At 44.5% G+C, this 17,407-nt stretch overlaps 1 protein-coding gene across 1 annotated transcript in view; it reads left to right on the top strand.

The window, feature by feature from the left end:
- Window positions 1-582: 582 nt before the first annotated feature.
- CAT (catalase) overlaps window positions 583-17,407 on the top strand; it is a 28,067-nt gene continuing 11,242 nt past the window's right edge. The window contains exons 1-8 of the mRNA XM_043970383.1: window positions 583-738; window positions 11,711-11,882; window positions 12,667-12,777; window positions 13,398-13,528; window positions 14,402-14,506; window positions 14,913-15,038; window positions 16,108-16,299; window positions 16,658-16,810. Of these exons, the coding sequence (XP_043826318.1) occupies window positions 673-738; window positions 11,711-11,882; window positions 12,667-12,777; window positions 13,398-13,528; window positions 14,402-14,506; window positions 14,913-15,038; window positions 16,108-16,299; window positions 16,658-16,810 (1,056 nt within the window). The 5' untranslated portion in view covers window positions 583-672. The remainder of the gene's footprint in view (window positions 739-11,710; window positions 11,883-12,666; window positions 12,778-13,397; window positions 13,529-14,401; window positions 14,507-14,912; window positions 15,039-16,107; window positions 16,300-16,657; window positions 16,811-17,407) is intronic.

Below are 17,407 nucleotides of genomic sequence, written 5' to 3'. Positions count from 1 at the left end.
ATCCTAATTTCCTTCAACCCCCTTTCCCCAAAATCTGGTTCTTCTCCCTCCAATGCCCGCTATGGTGTTCCTCTGTCCCGTTTGGGGCAGTGTCTGGCACACAGTAGAGGCATCTGGGTATTACAGCGGTATGCTGGGCCTGAAGTTAGAGAGACTTGGGTTCAAATCTAGCCTCGGACACTGTGTGACCCTGGGCAAGTCACTTTACCCTGTTTGCCTTGATCGACTGGTGAAGGAAATGGCAAACCACTTCATGTTTTCGTCAAGGAAATCCCATATAGGGTCACTGAGTGTCAGACACGACTGAACATACTGAACCGGCACACAGCAGGCGTTTAATAAATGCTTGTTGTCCTAACTTGAACCGTTTGCCTTCCCCCCGGCGACCTTCTCCCCAACTGCCCTTTCCTCTACTGTCCTCTAGATTTTATTCCCGCCCCCACCCGCCCATCTCTCAATCCCACCTCGGACCAAACTAGAGCGAGAGGCCAGTATCCAATCGCAGGGCCGAAGGTCCGAGGGGCGGGCGCTGATTGGCGGAACTTGACCACGCCTACTTCGTCGCCTGGCGGGGTCTGTGGTGTCTGCCAGACTGCGGGGCAGAGCGCTGAGTGCCGCCACCCACTTCGGACCGTGTTTGCCTTTGCTGCCCGCTGCACCAGCTCCCGCGCCATGGGGGAAAGCCGAGACAAAGCCACCGACCAGATGAAGCACTGGAAGGAGCAGAGAAGCTCACAGGTGCCTACATCCCGCGGCTCGGGCTGATCCTCCGAGAGGGTCGGAGGATGGAAGGAGCGAGGCGGCCGGCAGCTAACGGCCCCGGGCTCTGGTCCTTGAGGAGTGATCCAATGACCGCTGGGGGCGGGGGGAACCAAACGCCGGAGCCATCCGAGGAAGAGTCCAATGCAGCTGGTGGGGAGGGCATGATCTCGGCCTTCCAGAGCAATGTTCCAGTGACCATGGGCGGGGCCTGCAATCCGGTAGCCTTCCAAAGGAAGGTTCCAGTGGCTTCAAACCGGGGGTAGAATGTCAGTTTGGGGACCACATTCCAAAGGAAGGTTCCAGTACCCACTAACGGAGAGCAGAGTGTGTGTGTGTGTGTGTGTGTATGTGTGTGTGTGTGTGTGTGTGTGTGTGTGTGTGTGTGTGTGTGTGTGTGAAGTCCAAAGCCCACTAATGGAGAAGGGCTAGGGGCCTGAATGTGAAGTCAATTTCAGAATCTGAGCGTTCCAAAGGAAGGTTCCAATGCCAGCTAACAGAGGGGGATGGGATGTCAATTTCAGCATTCTAAAGGAAAGTTCCAATACCCGCTAACAGAGGGGGGTGGAATGTCACTTTCAGGATCCCTGGGTTTCAAGGAAAGTTTCAATGCTCACGTTAATTTTTGGATCGCCGGCCTTCCAAGGGAATGTTCCAATGCTAGATAACGGAGGGGTGTGTAATGTCCACGGGGATGGTGAAAGGGTGTCAGATGGGAAAGGGTGGGGATCCAGGTGTCTTGGCAAAAACACCCGCCTATTCCTAACCAACAAGAGGGCTCGGGCTGACCAGGCTCCAAGTGTATTGTTGCGGCGTTGCCAACTGGTATAGAGGTCACAGCTTTGAGGGTGGGAAGAGGCGGTGGCGAAGCAAGCCCGGGAAGCAAGGGAAACTGGCAGGAAGTAGAACCACGTGAAACCCTCCACGAGTGGAAGGTGCAGCCCATTTGGAGTGGGGACCAGACAGTGCATTCGTTGATAGGGGGAGCCCCCTTTCCCAGGTCTGCACCCTCTCGGCAACCTAGTGTCAGAGATTTGCCTAGAGCACGGAGGGGTTCAGGGACTCTATCCACCACTCTGTCCACCACTTTAGGCTGCCTCTTTCTATTCAGCGTGGGGGCGGGACCTTTTTTTAACAATGAAAGCTGTCCAACAGTGGAATGGGCAACGTTAAGAGAGTAGATCATAGATGTCAGAGCTAGAAGAAACCCCAAAGGCAAGGGATCTAACCAGGCAACTAAGACCCTCCTGGAAATTTAGTGACTTGTTCAAGGTCATTATAATTGTCAGGCACGTTTTGAACCCAGACCCTGTGGATGCAGAGTATGTGCTCTTTTCTCTGTAGAGCCACTTGTCTGTGGTGCGTTGGAGGTGATTCTTGGTCAGGAAGGGGTTAAATTAGCCCCTGACCTTAAGATTCATTATGTACTCAGAGAAATGTACTCTGGACCCTTTGTCGTACAGCTTTGCAGTCTTTATCGGGTTTACTCTTTCCTCCTCTGCCCTTTTCCCTCCAGTTTATGAGAAGGGTTAGCATGGGAACTGGTGCACTTTAGTAAATGCTTTTTGACTGACAAAAAGCCTACTCCTTCTCTGCTTGGTGTAAGGAAGGGTTACTGGGCTGCCTTGGGGAAGAATTAAACCTTGACTTATGCCACTTGAGAGGAAGAGCATGGAGAGGCAACACAACTTAGTGGCAGGAAAGTTAAGAGTCCCAGAAGTTGAGGTGCAGTCCTAGGTGGGCTCTTGTCAGACCTTGGAAAGAGACCTCCCTGGAGGTAGAGGGTAGGCCATGGCCAAGGCCCCTTAGGCTGCAAATCCTGACCTCCTGAGGGAGGATTCCTGGATTCCCAGATTCCCAATCAGCCTCTATTGGAGGCAGCATTGCCATGATGGAATACCATGCATCCTTAACTTCAGTCTAGCACAGAGTCTGGCCATCTTTGGGCAGGTCCTCAGGCTTTTATTTTTTCATTTGGATCAGTACATTTAATTGCTAGCTTTTCTTTTGACATTATAGTCATTTCTGGCTTGCCCATCCCCTCCTCTTCCTCCAACTCACCCTGTTACAAGGAAAATCAAATAGGCAAAAAGCACCTGACCCATTGACTGGGCCTGGAAAGGAGAACAGGAAGAGTGCCTCCCCTGGAGTTTTCTGGGGCCCAGATGGGTCCCTGTGAGCACTTAGAGCTTGACTTCCTTTTGTCTGCTTTGTGATGCCTGATTGTAGCTGTTACGGGTCCTGCTCATCTCCCTCAGTCTCAGCTCATGCATGTCTTCCCATGATTCTCCAAGCCTTCCCGTTTGTTATTTCAGACAGTGAAAAAGTACTCCATTGCAATCACATGCCAGAATTTGTTCAGCCGCTTCCTACCAATGGACATCAGCTTTGTTTTCTGTTGTTTGCTACTGTGAAAAGTGTTGGTGTGAATACTTTATTATTTGTAGGGCTTTTCTTTCTGTCTGACCTTTATGGGGCATATGCTGCCTACTCATGAGATGGATGGATCAAAGATTATGGACCACTCAGTACTTTCTTCAGTAATTCTAGACCTCCCAGAATGGTTAGACCCATTGAGACCTTCACCAGCATTATAGAAATGTGCCTGTCTTCCCAAGCTCCAACAGTATCGACAACTTCCCTCCTTTATCATCTTTGTCAACGTGCTAAGTAGAAGCCAATGGAAAACTTCGAGTTGTCGAAATTGGCATTTTTAGTGATCAGTGATTTGGAGCCTTTTTCCATATGGATGTTAGATTATTTTAAGGGGCATCTGTAAAAGGAAGGGATTGGCTAGATCAGCATTTCTCATACTGCTGCAAGGAATTTTGAAACACCCCCAGGATTTTGTTGTTGTTTTTAAATGAACCTTGTGTTGTCAATAAGCATTAAAAAAGTAATGTGAGAGGAGTTGACTACATGGGTCTGCTAAAATTTTGTTTAAACTCGAGGGTGCTGCCACAGTGGACAAATGTGAGAGCCCCTGACACTCATCCCTGTCATGCTGTGGCCTTAGCGATCTTCAGTCTCCCCATTTGACAGGAGAAGCTGAGGCTCAGAGGGGCTAGGAGGTAAATTGCCCAAGGTTCCCAGGACCCAGTTCTCCTGGATCTCTGCCAGTTCTTACTCCAGTGCTCCACACTTCATGGCCTCGGTTTGCTGGGTCTCTGAATTAGCCAGTTAAGTAAGGTGTGCACCCAGCAGGTGTGGTAAGCCACTCTGAACTTGGAACCAGGTGTGAGCCCAACTGGAAAGAAGGTTATTGAGCATCTAACTCGTGACCAGATTCTGATCTTGTCAGGGGACTCGGCACTATGTCAAATACAGTGAGCTATGACTGAACTAGTGCTAGATAGAGTGATAGGATGAACATTTTCAGGTATTCTGTAGCTCTTTTCTCTTTTTTCTTCTTTGTATCCCCTGCCGCAGTGTTGTCAAATGCAAATAAAATGGGGCAGCAAGGTGGTTTAGTGGATAGAGCACTGGGCCTGGAGTTAGGAGGATCAGAGTTCAAATCTGACCTCAGATACTTACTGGCTTTGTGATCCTGGGCAAGTCACTTCACCCAGATTGCCTCAAAAAATAGTTTTTAATGGATATTTTTTGTTTCTCACATTACCTTAATTATCCCATGTATCCTTCTGCCCTTCCCAGAGAACCATTTTATATAACAAATACTATTTTAGGGAAGAAAATAAAATCTTTAAAAAATCAATTGATCAGTACATTAAAAAAGTCTGAAAATACATATAATATGCAACACCTGTGGACCTCCCGCCTCCATGAAGGAGTAGTTTGGAGGTGTCTTCTGCTGACTTGTGTTACATTTACTTTTGATTTTTTGATGTATGGTTCTTTCCATTTACGTTGTTGTATTGTATGTTGTCTTTGGTTCTGCCTAATTCCCTTGCATCAGTTCATAGAGATGCTTTTCTGTGTTTGTCACACACATCATTACTCATAGCACATTAGCATTCCATTACATTCACGTAGCACAGTTTGTTTAGCCATTCCCCAGTTGATGGGCATCTACTTTGTTTCCAATTCTCAGCAATCACAAAAGGTGCTACTATAAATATTTTGGAGTATATGGGGCTTTTCTTCTTAATATTTTTTTGGTTGGGCAATGAGAGTTAAGTGACTTGCCCAAGGTCACACAGCTAGTAAGTGTCAAGTGTCTGAGGCAGGATTTGAAATCAGGTCCTCCCGACTCCAGGGGCAGTGCTCTATCCACTGTGCCACCTAGCTGCCTCTGCTTTTCTTTCAGGTATAAGCCCAGTAGTAGAGTCTTTGGATCAAGGCATATGGACATTTTAATCACTTCATTTGCATAATTCCAAATTGCTTTTTAAAATGGTTGTACCATTTCCCAGCTCCACCAATAATGTATGTGTGCCTATCATTCCACAGCCCCATCATCACTGACTATTGCCATTTTTGTTTTGGCTCATGTTTGACCATTTGCAGGGTTTAAGATGAAACCTCAGGGTTTTCTGATATGTATTTCCCTTATTATTAGTGATATGAAACATTTTTTTCATGTGATTGTGAATTCTTTAGAGAACTGTTTGTTCACACTCTTTGACTCCTTATCTTTTCCTAATCACATTTTGATCTGGTCTGGGGACATTCTAGAGTGTTGCTACAGATCTTGGGTGTGTTTGATACCTCTGCCCTGCAACATCTAGGAGAGGGCCAAGTGCACAAATAGACTTGTCAAATGGTGGCTGCATTTCCAATTACTTTAGATAAAAACAAAATGAGAATTTTGGCTGTTTCTTACTGCTTAGCATTAAATAGAATAATTTTGTACAGCATTCCATAAATAATAGCATCAGATGACTACTTATGTGGTAAGTTAGGGATTTTACTCCTTCCCTGCCTCCTAAATGAGCTACTTTGTTGAAATGTGAAATAAGACTTTTGTACCTTAGCCTTTATCTGTTCCTTTCAGTGAAGCTTCATGCTAACCCAGTGACATTAGTGTAGCATTTAGAGTTGTTTAAAAGATCATTATTATTATTTCAACCTTTCTTACATTTTACTAATAGAGGAGACAAATATAAAATGAAACTGGTCTTGTGGAACCAGATCCTAAGTCATTCCATAAGTTTGGTCCACGTTAGAAAGTGGTGGTTAACTTAAAAAAAAAATGAAGACAAAAAATCTGCTGTTTCCTGTATTTCCCTTGTTTTAGATGACACAGCAACTGTGGTTTTTGCCCCATAGAATAAAGATACTGATTACTATGTGATAATGAAGTTCTATCCACCTTCCTGATGTTGGAGCCTTTTTCTTCTTTCTTGTCCTCCCTTTGGTTTGAAGGCACAGACCAGTTTTTAAGGCTGCCACATGTATTGTACCACACAGATACTGAATATACTCTTAGTTATAGCATTTGGGGAGGATGAAGCCTCTGATTTTATTGGTAGAGGGAAGTCCCATTGAATAAAGACACTCGACCAATGTAGATTGGCATCTGTGTTGTCACGTAAAGTTCTGGGTATTTATTTGTTATTGTTGTTTACATTTTCTCTCTCTAGCCTAGCTGGGAGTGCAACCACAGCTCACAGGCTGATTCTAATCCTGATTGATCTGCCCACTTTCTAATGCCTTCCTTAGCTTGGTGGTTGCCTTTTCCAGAGAGCTGCCATCTTGGTAATGGACTTCCTGCAGTTCAGAACTCCTGAGCTTGTGATCTCTCAGCCTCAGCCTCCCCAGAAGAAGGATTATGGGCTTTTCTCTGACCGACTGCTGCCTTTATTAATGGTTTCCCACCCCCCCCCCCCCCCCCCCCCCCCCCCCCGCCAAACCATTCTGGTGTCATATGCCTGCCATGCTGTAGGGCCACCCTTAGGGAATACAGAGTGCTGTTGACTGTGTACACCCCTTCCCCCCAGAGTACAGGGGTATCACATAATCAATATACTTCTTAGCATGGATGACATCTTGGCACTATCAGAAGGTCCTACAATGAGTAAGTTCTAATTAGAAAGCACCAAACTGACTCTAATTAGATGGCACCCAATTGGTTCTGCAGCCTTGGCAGGGAGAGGTTTTCTGTCTTCTCTCTTCCTGGACAGCTTGCTTGTCTCTTGTCATAGTGCCACGTTTTATCTCTTCCCTCCCTCTCCAGTCTTTTTCTTTTCTCTCATCTTCGTTTTTCTTCTGTTTCTGTTTTTGCATCATTTCTCCTGAATCTATGACTTGCCTGCCCTAGTTGTCTTCAGGCAGTGATATTGCTTCTTTCCATCTGATCAGTGAAATGGTCAGATAGAGTGTGCCATGTGTAATTTCTCATTCTTGCTGTTTCTTGGACTTGCTGCTTGGTTGCCAGAGGGCTTTTTGCATAAACAAACAAAAAGCAAAGTCAGCACTTTGGAAGAGGGCCTCATTTAGGATGGCTGGGTTGCAGGATGTCTGTGCCCAGGGTAATTAGATGTAGCATTTCCCCTCCTTAGTTCACTGTGCCTTTCTGCTGATGATCCATACATGTGAAAGGTGACCAGTGATCCCTTTGTCAAATGGAATAAGACACGAGCAGGAAACAACTTTATGATGTAATTATGGAAGACTTTTGTAAATGGGCTTGGTCAGTAGGAATAGCTGTTTTAGTCACTTTATTCACCTCCAAACTGCTTTTTAGTCTGGTTAGCTCCATCAACAATACATGTGGGTGGCTATTCCCCTCTCCCCATGTCACTTGTTCCCATCTTTTGTCATTTTTGTCAGTTTTCTAGATATGAGGTAATAACTCCAAGTTGTCTTGTTTGGCATTTTCACATTATTTGTGATTTGAACCATTCTTTCATATGGCTCTTTTTTTTTTCTTTTTAGTGAGGCAATTGGGGTTAAGTGACTTGCCCAGGGTCACACAGCTAGTAAGTGTTAAGTGTCTGAGGTCAAATTTGAACTCAAGTCCTCCTGACTCCAGGGCTGGTGCTTTATCCACTGTGCCACCTAGCTGCCCCTTCATATGGCTCTTAATAGTTTGCCATTTCTTGAAAGCTGGCATTAGAAGCTAAGGCAGGGCCTACCAAGTTGGAAAGGCTTCAAGTACGGCCTAGGGATGGACTCTCTTGACAGAGGACCAGCCCAGCTCAGTGCTGGCCTGCTGGCAGGGGAACAATTTGGGGGCCCTAGCAGCTGTCTAACACTGTCCACCCAAGGTGATGTATGCAAAGTGCTTTGCAAAGCTTAAAATTCTATTTACGTGTCAGCTGTACTTATATGATGTTGATAACTACTGAATCATGGAGGATTGTGATCTGGTTTGATAAAGGAAGTATGAACACCAGTGAAATCTTGGAACCTGATGATAGGGAAGTATTGGGAAAGGCTTTTAAGTCAGTTGTTTAACAAATCACAAATATTTCTATCCCTCTTCATTATAAATAAGGGGCAGCTAGGCAGTGCAATGGATGAAACACTAGGACTGGAGTCAGGAAGTCAGGAGGACCTGAGTTCAAAAGAGACCTCAGACACACGCTATAGCTGTGTGACCCTGGGCAAGTCACTTAACCTCCATTTGCCTTAATGCACTGGGAGAAGGAAATGGCAAACCATTCCAGTATCTTTGCCAAGAATACCCCAAATGGAGGTCACAAAGAATTGAATAGAACTGAAATGACTGAAGAACAACATCATAAATCTCTTAGAAATATTTCTATCCCTCCTTATCATAAGTTAATTATAAATAGTTGCCTCCCTTCTCCACCAGAACTTCAAAAATATGGGTTCATGTTGTATCTGGCCTCATGAGGTAAATGTAAGCCCCCTGTTGTTAAAAAGTGGACTGAATCCTTGGGAGAGGTGGGCTTTCTAGCATTTTTTTAGTAGGACAAAGTCACCTGCCTTGAATACTTGTGGTTGTCTTGCCTAAAGGCAGAGGCAAGGGTTCAGTGTCTCTTTAAGATCTCCTAGTGCTAATCTGAGGGGGAATTGATTTATTCTCTTTTAAAGAGGAGTTGGTTCTCACCCCGGAGCACATTAGACATCAGTCCCTTTAGCCAGAGGCTTACACTGTGCCTTGGGTCTGCTCTATCTCCTGAGTGATCTGAAGCAAAGGCTGCAACTGTTCGACAGCCTGACTGCTTCAGACTCCCTGCTCATTCTTTCCACACTTGTTCTTGTTTCAACAGCAAAGGTGGCCTGCCCTCCCTGCTTCACAGCAAGCTTGACTTCCCCACTTTGAAGGCAGATCTATGGGTCTGCGTGACCCACAGATGCTGTAAGTTAGATTGGGATGGCAGGACTCATATTTATAAGGATTCGCAGCCATAACTAGACTCAGATATGGGAAGAACTGAGTTCTGTATTATTAACTTCTTCCCACTCCCCATATTTACTTATTTTAAATCTTATTGATATCTTTGGGTTTTTACATCACAGATTTCCTGATATCTTCCCTCTCTTATCACAAAACAACAGTTACAATCAATTCCTGGGCAGCTTAGTGGTGTAATGGATGGAACCCTGGGCCTGGAGTGAGGAAGACTCATCTTCCTGAGTTAAAATCTGGCCTCAGACACTTCCTAGCTGTGTGACTCTGGGCAGGTTTGCCTCAGTTTCCTCCCCTGTAAATGATCTGGAGAAGGAAATGGGAAACCGCTCCAGGATCTCTGCCAAGAAAACCCCAAATGGGGTCAGACACAACTGACATGACTCAACAACAACAAAATCAATTCTGTCTGACAACAGCATTCAGTACCTGTAAGTCTTCTCTTCAGGGAGGAGGGAGGAGGTATGGTGCTGCATCTGCCCCCTGGAGTCAGTGTTGGTCATTACCTTTAATTTCACCTTTTTTTTCTTAATCTCAGAACCCTTTTGAAGAAATCAGAAGTCTCATTCCTTTGTAATTATCTTTTTCTGGTCACATTTCATTCTTTTAGCTACATCATCCTTATTAAGGCAGTAGAGGAGACTTATTGTCTTGGTGGGCAGATCTCCTGTAATTCCCATAATGATGCTTTTGTTCCCATGATGCTTCAGCCTTTGCATCCAGAGTCCATGGAGGACAGATTCATTTTCCTATTTCGTTTTTAAAACAACTTCCTTGTTGCGCTCCTCTGTGGTGTCAATTACCTTGCACGTTCATGGGTTAAGCAGACACCTTCACACCTCTTGGCTTTGTTTATCTGATCAAGATTTGACAAATCCAACTTTCAGACAGAGATCTATCTTGCTCAAATTATGGTCTCTTCTTTTCCCCTGGCTCGTTTATTCTTTTAACTTTTTTTTTATGCTTAAGGGCTAAAATTCTAGCTAAACTGTCTAAAATATCTAATGAGTGGTCGCCAATAAATTATAAGCTTTAGCAAGAGTTAGACTTTTAAGCATTTATTAAGGAGAATAAGAATTTGGTAAAGAGAGAGAGAAAGGTCTAGATTCCTATCTATTAAAGGGAGAGCACATTTCTAGCTCCGCTCTCCACCAGAGTCCAAAGGAAAGACGAGCGAGACTGAGCGCCAGTCTCTTCCTTCCTCCTCCCACTAGTCTGCGTCACTTCCTGATGCCTGGTCTTGCCCTCAAAGACCTTCGCTTCATGGGCAGAACTCTTCTACAGTAAGTATCCAGCAGGTGGCGTTATTCCAATCGTTACAGTCCCCCCTGTTGTTCCTCAAGAAACAAAATGTTTCCTTGACGGAACAGTAAAAACAATATGATAACTATTGCTAACTAATAATATGTGAACAACAATATAGAAAAGGAAGAGAGGAAAGTTTTGTCCAGAGGAGCGATTTTTTTTGTCCTCATGAACCGACGCTTTGACATTGGTCTTGCAAAGGGAGGGCCTCTGCAGAGAATACATGTTACAGATGGTGTATATTATAACAGAAAGAGAAAAAAACAACAAATCAAAACTGTTCATTTAAAGTCTCTGAAAGTCTTTTCTCAGATGTCCTCTAGGTGTAGTCATGGAATGGAAGTCTTTTCAGGGGTTGATGTGTGGATGCTGGTAATCAGCCAGGAAAATTTCCTACAAAATTGAGCTTAACACAACTTTAAAATAGCTTTGTCAATAATCAAATCAAACAATGAAAGTTCTCAAGCCCTTAACAAAGGATTGAAATCCACAGAAAGTAAGCCTTCGCGGAGACTTCTTCTAGCTTTAGAAGATAGCTTATCACAGTCCAAAAAAGCTTGTTTTCAATTAGAGTAAAGTGTCTCATTATGCCTTTTGGGGGATGAGATTATCACAGGAAGTATATTTAACTTGACGAAAGTTAATAAATTACCCGGCTCTTGTTTGACATTACTGTAATATTAACCACAGTCATAAATCACCTGTATGTGCCTCATCCCTGACAATCATGTTTCCCCTCAAGTCTTCCTCTGATGTTTCATGATGGCAGGGAGGTGATCCTGGGTTCTGGACAACTCAGAATATATTCAGAATAAATAATAAAAAAGACGAGCCACCAACTAGTTAAGCGTAAGGTCGTTTGGGAGGGAGGGCACTACAACTTTGGATCCGACTCTTACCTCAGGCTGGTGCTTGGACTGAGTCTCAAAAGAAGGAGGTTACTCAAGACTCTCTTTTCTTTGGGACAAGTAGCATAAGCAAGAAGGATGTTTGCCGAACATTTCTGAAATACAAATACAAATTTTAGCCAACATGCAGGAAATCACAGCTGTTCAGGAGGATACGTTTTAACAGGTCAAGTGAAAAAGTCTAAAAATTGAGGGGAGGGGGCAGCTAGGTGGCGCAGTGGATAGAGCACTGGCCCTGGAATCAGGAGTACCTGAGTTCAAATCCGGCCTCAGACACTTAACACTTACTAGCTGTGTGACCCTGGGCAAGTCACTTAACCCGAATTGCCTCACTTTAAAAAAAAAAAAAATTGAGGGGAAATACCCTTTGTGATCATGTAAATTCGGAATATATTGATATTAACTAATTAAATGTTTTCAGTGTGGATGATTTTTCTATGCCCCCGTTTCTTTTTAGAAACCTGATACCATTACTACGGGAGCTGGTGTCCCTGTAGGAGACAAACTTAATATTCTGAGTGTCGGACCTCGGGGGCCTCTTCTGGTTCAAGATGTGGTCTTCACTGATGAAATGGCTCACTTTGACCGGGAGAGAATTCCCGAGAGAGTTGTTCATGCTAAAGGAGCAGGTGAGATGTGCGTTTTGCCTGGCTACAGTAATTATTTTATGCTACCTGGGTAGAGAATGGGCATCCTTTTTGTCTTCCTGCTTAGACAGTTTGTCCAATTCTAGCACTGAGACTCTGAATCTCTCCGCCCTTGGAAGGAGTTTCTGTTGGAAAACTTGCTAATTTACCCTGGCTATTGGAAGAGACCTGGCTCTCATGTAACCTATCCTTCATGCTCTGCTTCTCCACTCATTTTTCCTAAAAGTTTGCAAGATTTTTCATCATAGTTGTTTTAAAATTTTTTTAATTAATATTTTATTTTTTCCAATTACATGTAAAAGCAATTTTAACGTTCCTTCTTTCAAATTCTGAGTTCCAGATTCTCTCTCACCCTCATTGAGAAGGCAAGCAGTTTGACATCAGTCCTACATCATGGTGGTTTTTCATTGGGCATCATGGCATCTCTGTTGAGTGTCTGATACCATGACTGCTTCTAAGATGCCCTCTCTGGTTTCTTCTCCCTCTTTTCTTTTACAAATGCTGCTTTTCCTTTAAGCCCCAGCTGAAGACTTAGCAGCTTCATGATGCTTCTTCCAACTCTTTTAGATGACATTAACTATTATCCTGAACTCCAGCTCAGTCCCCCGCTTAGCACCTGAATGTGTACGTTTCCTGCACACCTGTTGATTGTGAGCTCTTGGGGGACAGGGGATGCCTCCCCCTTCCCATAGGTAGGCACGTGGTAGGGACTAATTCAATACTTGACTGATTGGTCACAGTAGTGTTTTGTGTGTCTATCTCATAGGAGCATTTGGATATTTTGAAGTCACTCATGACATTACCAGATATTCCAAGGCAAAGGTGTTTGAGCATATTGGGAAGAGGACTCCAATTGCTGTTAGATTCTCTACAGTTGGTAAGTCATCATTTTTATTCACCTGAGTACCATGACTTTGCAAACTGCACTGTTTTGTATTATCAGCTCCAGCCTCAAACATTTACTAGCTATGTGACCCTGAGCAAGTCACTTGACCCTCTTTGCCTCAGTTTCCTCACCTGTAAAATGAGCTGGTGAAGGAAATTGCAAACCACTCCAGTATCTCTGCCTAAAAAACACCCAAATGGGGTCACCAAGAGTCAGATATGGCTGAAACGATTAAATAACAACAACAAATATCATCTCATGCAGAAACAAGCTTCTTGGAGAGAAAAAAAAAGAGGGATTTTGAAAATAGAGCAAGATTTCAACACAGCAAAACCTTGAGCGACCATTTCCTGAGTGTTGACTTTGCTCAAAGCTCTGGCGTAGGCACTGGGGATTCAAGACGTCCAGGCTCACAAGGGGTCCACATTCTAATGGGGGAAGACAATGCCTCCTTATTAACCTTCCCCTTCTTATTTGTCTGTTTCCTCGAGTGGATTAGTGTTACAAGTTAGAGAAGTGATCCTCTAGGCCCCAGAAGGAAGCATGGTTTTGTTTCGGCCTTCTTGGAAACCCATGTTCTCTCTAATACCTCTTCATGCTGCATCTTCCAGCTGGGGAATCTGGATCAGCGGACACTGTCCGTGACCCTCGGGGCTTCGCCGTGAAATTCTACACTGAAGAGGGGAACTGGGATCTTACAGGAAATAACACCCCCATCTTCTTTATCAGGGATCCACTGCTGGTAGGTGAAATCCTTGGGCATCTGGCCCTTGAGAAGACTTTGCTTCAGAAAGCCAGGGGAGGGGCCTCTCTCTGAGATTGCCTGCTTGTCTTTGGGAAGATCCATTGCAACTGAAATCTTTATATATAGAGAGAGAACAAGTGGCATTCTTAGTCTTGGGATTTGATATTAATTGTGGTGGTAATCACAGCAGCCACACAGCCAGCTGTCCCAGCAGGGCTCCCCGGACCCTGAGGGGAGGGGCCGCTCCTCTCAGGGCACAGAGTGAAGATGTTGGGGGGTGTACTGGGATGCTGGAGACTTGGTGGGGGATTTACACAGATTCTCCGACTGTGATGTTGGCTCAGGGGGTGTCTGTGGACAGTTTTGACAACAGCCGGATAGCGTGAATGGAACGTTCATGGTAGTCCGTTAGAGATTCTGACTCATTTAAAAAGCATCTTGATACAGAGGCTGGAGAGTTGGCCTTGAAGCCAGAAGACCCGGGTTCAGGCCCAGCTCTTGACGTGTATTGGTCCAGTGACCTCTGGCTAACCCTCTAAGAAGGGGCTGCTCTACACTGACCCATGGGGAGCTCTCTACTCCTGTGGAGTCTATCCCTGTCCTATTCATTTACATTATTCTGTTTTAGATTGTGAGCTCCTTGAGGGCAGGGACTCTCCATTGCCCCTTTTTGTGCCCTCTGCCCTTTGTACAGTGCCTCGCATATAGCGGGTGCTTAGTAAATGTTTATCGACTGATTAGAAGCAGTACAACAGATCAAACTCGCTGTAGATTTGACGACTTCACCCTAAAGCAAATATGGGAAAGACGCAGCCGTGATTTCTGGAACCTGATTTTGGATCTCTCTCCCCCTCTTTTGTCCCCATCTAGTTTCCATCCTTTATTCATAGTCAGAAGAGGAACCCTCAAACCCACCTTAAAGATCCCGACATGGTTTGGGACTTCTGGAGTCTTCGCCCCGAATCCTTGCATCAGGTAGGAATGCTTGGCTTTGACTACATTGTGATTATTCGCCACGAGGGAGGACTGCATGAATGTTTCATTTCATGGGATTTGGGAAGTCACTTGGGGAGTGGCTTTTACCTTTGCTCTGATTTCCTAGGGAGAATATTCTGTGATTTCTTTCTTTAGAGAAACCTTAAACTGCTACTGTAACCCAATTAGAGTTAAATTGATAGAAGCAACAGACTGGTCATCTCAGTTATCCTGAGGTGTTCAGTTGGGTTTGGTATGAAGAGGAAAGACGGTCAGTCATCATTGTGAGTTTACTCTGCTTTTATGATTCAGGAAATAAGCATGTAATCGACAGTCAGCTACCTGGTGCTCCGTATCGTTTGGGCGTTTTGCCTTACGCCGACTTTTCTTCCTTCTTCCCTCCCAGATTACTTTCTTGTTCAGTGAGCGAGGGATTCCTGACGGCCATCGTCACATGAATGGATATGGATCCCACACCTTCAAACTGGTTAATGCCAAGGGAGAAGCAGTTTACTGCAAGTTCCATTATAAGGTGATTCTCAGTCCCCTTTCCAAATAGAGTCATCGGGGGTGTTTTAGCTCTTTCATTCAACCAACATTTATCGAGTTCTTCTGACATGCAAAGCTGAAAGTGAGTGATCCTGAAAGGGAAAGCAAAAATCTCCTTTTCTCTCAGAATCAAGTTGGATGCTTTTGGAAGGTGCTAAATCGTAGGGTTGTCAGGCTGAAAAGAACCTTGTAAATGGCCTGGTTCCACTCTCGTTTTACAGATGGGGAAGCTGAGGCCCGGAGACAGGAGGTGATGAAACTAGTTTATGGCAGACCCAGGCCAAGCTCTCAGGTCCCTTGTTACACAGTCTCAGTGGTCATTTTATTATATAGTATTGCCTCTTATTAATTGGAGTGTTTTAAAGGGACCTTTTCTGCAAAGATACTTCTGTTCTAGCCTTTAAGAACCTCAGAGAGTTTTCTTTAAAAGAAAAAGCCCATTTAGCCGTAGTCTGAGCTAGTTGGAACATCCTAAAACACAGGCAATGTGCTTTTACTTTAAACATGTTTATTAATATCTGTTGTTTTTAATGTTGTTCATCTTTTCCATAGTGTTATTCTTCCACCCCCTGCCAGAGAGCTATGGGGGTCTACTTGTGTCATGCTTACTGAAAAAAATTAAATGATGTTTGTCAGTAAACATTTCTTAAGTTCTCGCCATGTGCCAGGCACTGTGCCAGGAACTAGGGATACAGAAAGTCAAAAGACCATCCCTGTCCTTAAGGACTGACAATCTAAAGTGTCCTGCCTGTATACATTCACTTCTTTATTTATTAAGCACCTGGTAGTAATGCTTTTAGAGAGCAAATTTTCAATTTAAATTAGACAAACACAATTCCTTGACTGTTCTGAAAATGAGCCTAGTTAAAGGCTGCTTAATGACCTCATGATGGAGTTGAGATTGGAGGAAATGTTCCTCGAACAGGCTCTCTGAGGGTTGTTTAATTATCATGGAAATTAGTGAGGACCCTGACTCATGACTCCATGGTCCCCACCTTTGTGGTTTGTTATCTTTAGACAGCCTAAATGCTCCTGTTGTCTTTCTCTTTTAGACTGACCAAGGAATCAAAAATCTTTCTGTCGAAGAGGCTGGGAGACTTGCTCGGGAGGATCCTGATTACGGCCTGCGGGATCTCTTCAATGCCATTGCTTCGGGCAACTACCCAACCTGGACATTTTACATCCAGGTCATGACCTTCGAGCAAGCAGAAGCATTTCCATTTAACCCATTTGACCTCACAAAGGTAAGGCGAATGAAGGACTTTGGTGGCCTAGCATTTCCTTACTCTGTATGGAAAGTGAAAGGCAGATGGTACTAGCAGCAGAGTGCTTCACCCTGGTGGGTAGTCATCATTGCAGGTGCTTGGTGTGTAGATGAGCTATTCCAGCTGCTTGTATCTTATGGGTTTGTCAAGGGCTAAATTCTGTGAGAGACGCTGTCCGGACATGCTGTTGCCCAAGGTTTGGCCAGTGTAGATGGCAGCCTTAAGAGTGATTCTGGGTTCTTATCACTGGCTTTGTAAGATGGGATGCCAGGATTTCAAAAGTCGTTTTTACTCTTCTTTTAGCATGTCTGTCATATGTTATGTGTTTCATCTCCAGATTTGGCCTCACAGAGATTTTCCTCTTATCCCAGTCGGTAAACTGGTCTTAAACAGGAACCCTGGGAATTATTTCGCGGAAGTGGAACAAATAGCCTTTGACCCGAGTAACATGCCACCGGGCATTGAGCCGAGCCCCGATAAAATGCTGCAGGTAAGCCTGGGGGGTTCTGTGTTGTTCAGACCATCCTAGACCAACCTGTGAGCCAGCCTCAACTTGAGCATGAAGGGGACTAGGTTCCATGCATGGTGAGGGCCTACTGTGTTGTGGGAATACGGAGGCCCTGGAGGAACTTACAGTCTAATGAGGGAGACCACATGCGAACAGAAATATAGAAAGGAAGCTGTACATGGGATGATTAGGGAGCAATTAAGAGAGGGAAAGCTCTGGAATTAGGAGTGGGAGGGGAAGGCTTTCTGGGTTTTTTTGTTTTGTTTTGTTTTGTTTTTTGGGCGGGGCAATGAGAGTTAAGTGATTTGCCCAGGGTCACACAGCTAGTAAGTGTCAAGTGTCTGGGGTGGGATTTGAACTCAGGTCCTCCTGAATCCAGGGCCCTTGCTTTATCCACTGCGCCACCTGGCTGCCCCTCCTGGCATTTGCTTTTTAAAAATGTATCTCAGAAAAATATTTGCTCCTTTCCAGAGGGCCTGGCCCATAGTAGGTGCTTAATAAATGTTTATTTATTGATTGATTGACTGTTCGGTATTGGTCACTGTACAAAAGTTTGGCAGTTTATTGCCTGGAATTAAT

This window comes from Dromiciops gliroides, chromosome 6 (assembly GCF_019393635.1).
Source record: "Dromiciops gliroides isolate mDroGli1 chromosome 6, mDroGli1.pri, whole genome shotgun sequence".
NCBI lineage: Eukaryota > Metazoa > Chordata > Mammalia > Microbiotheria > Microbiotheriidae > Dromiciops > Dromiciops gliroides.
This window is presented reverse-complemented; position numbering and strand designations above follow the sequence as displayed.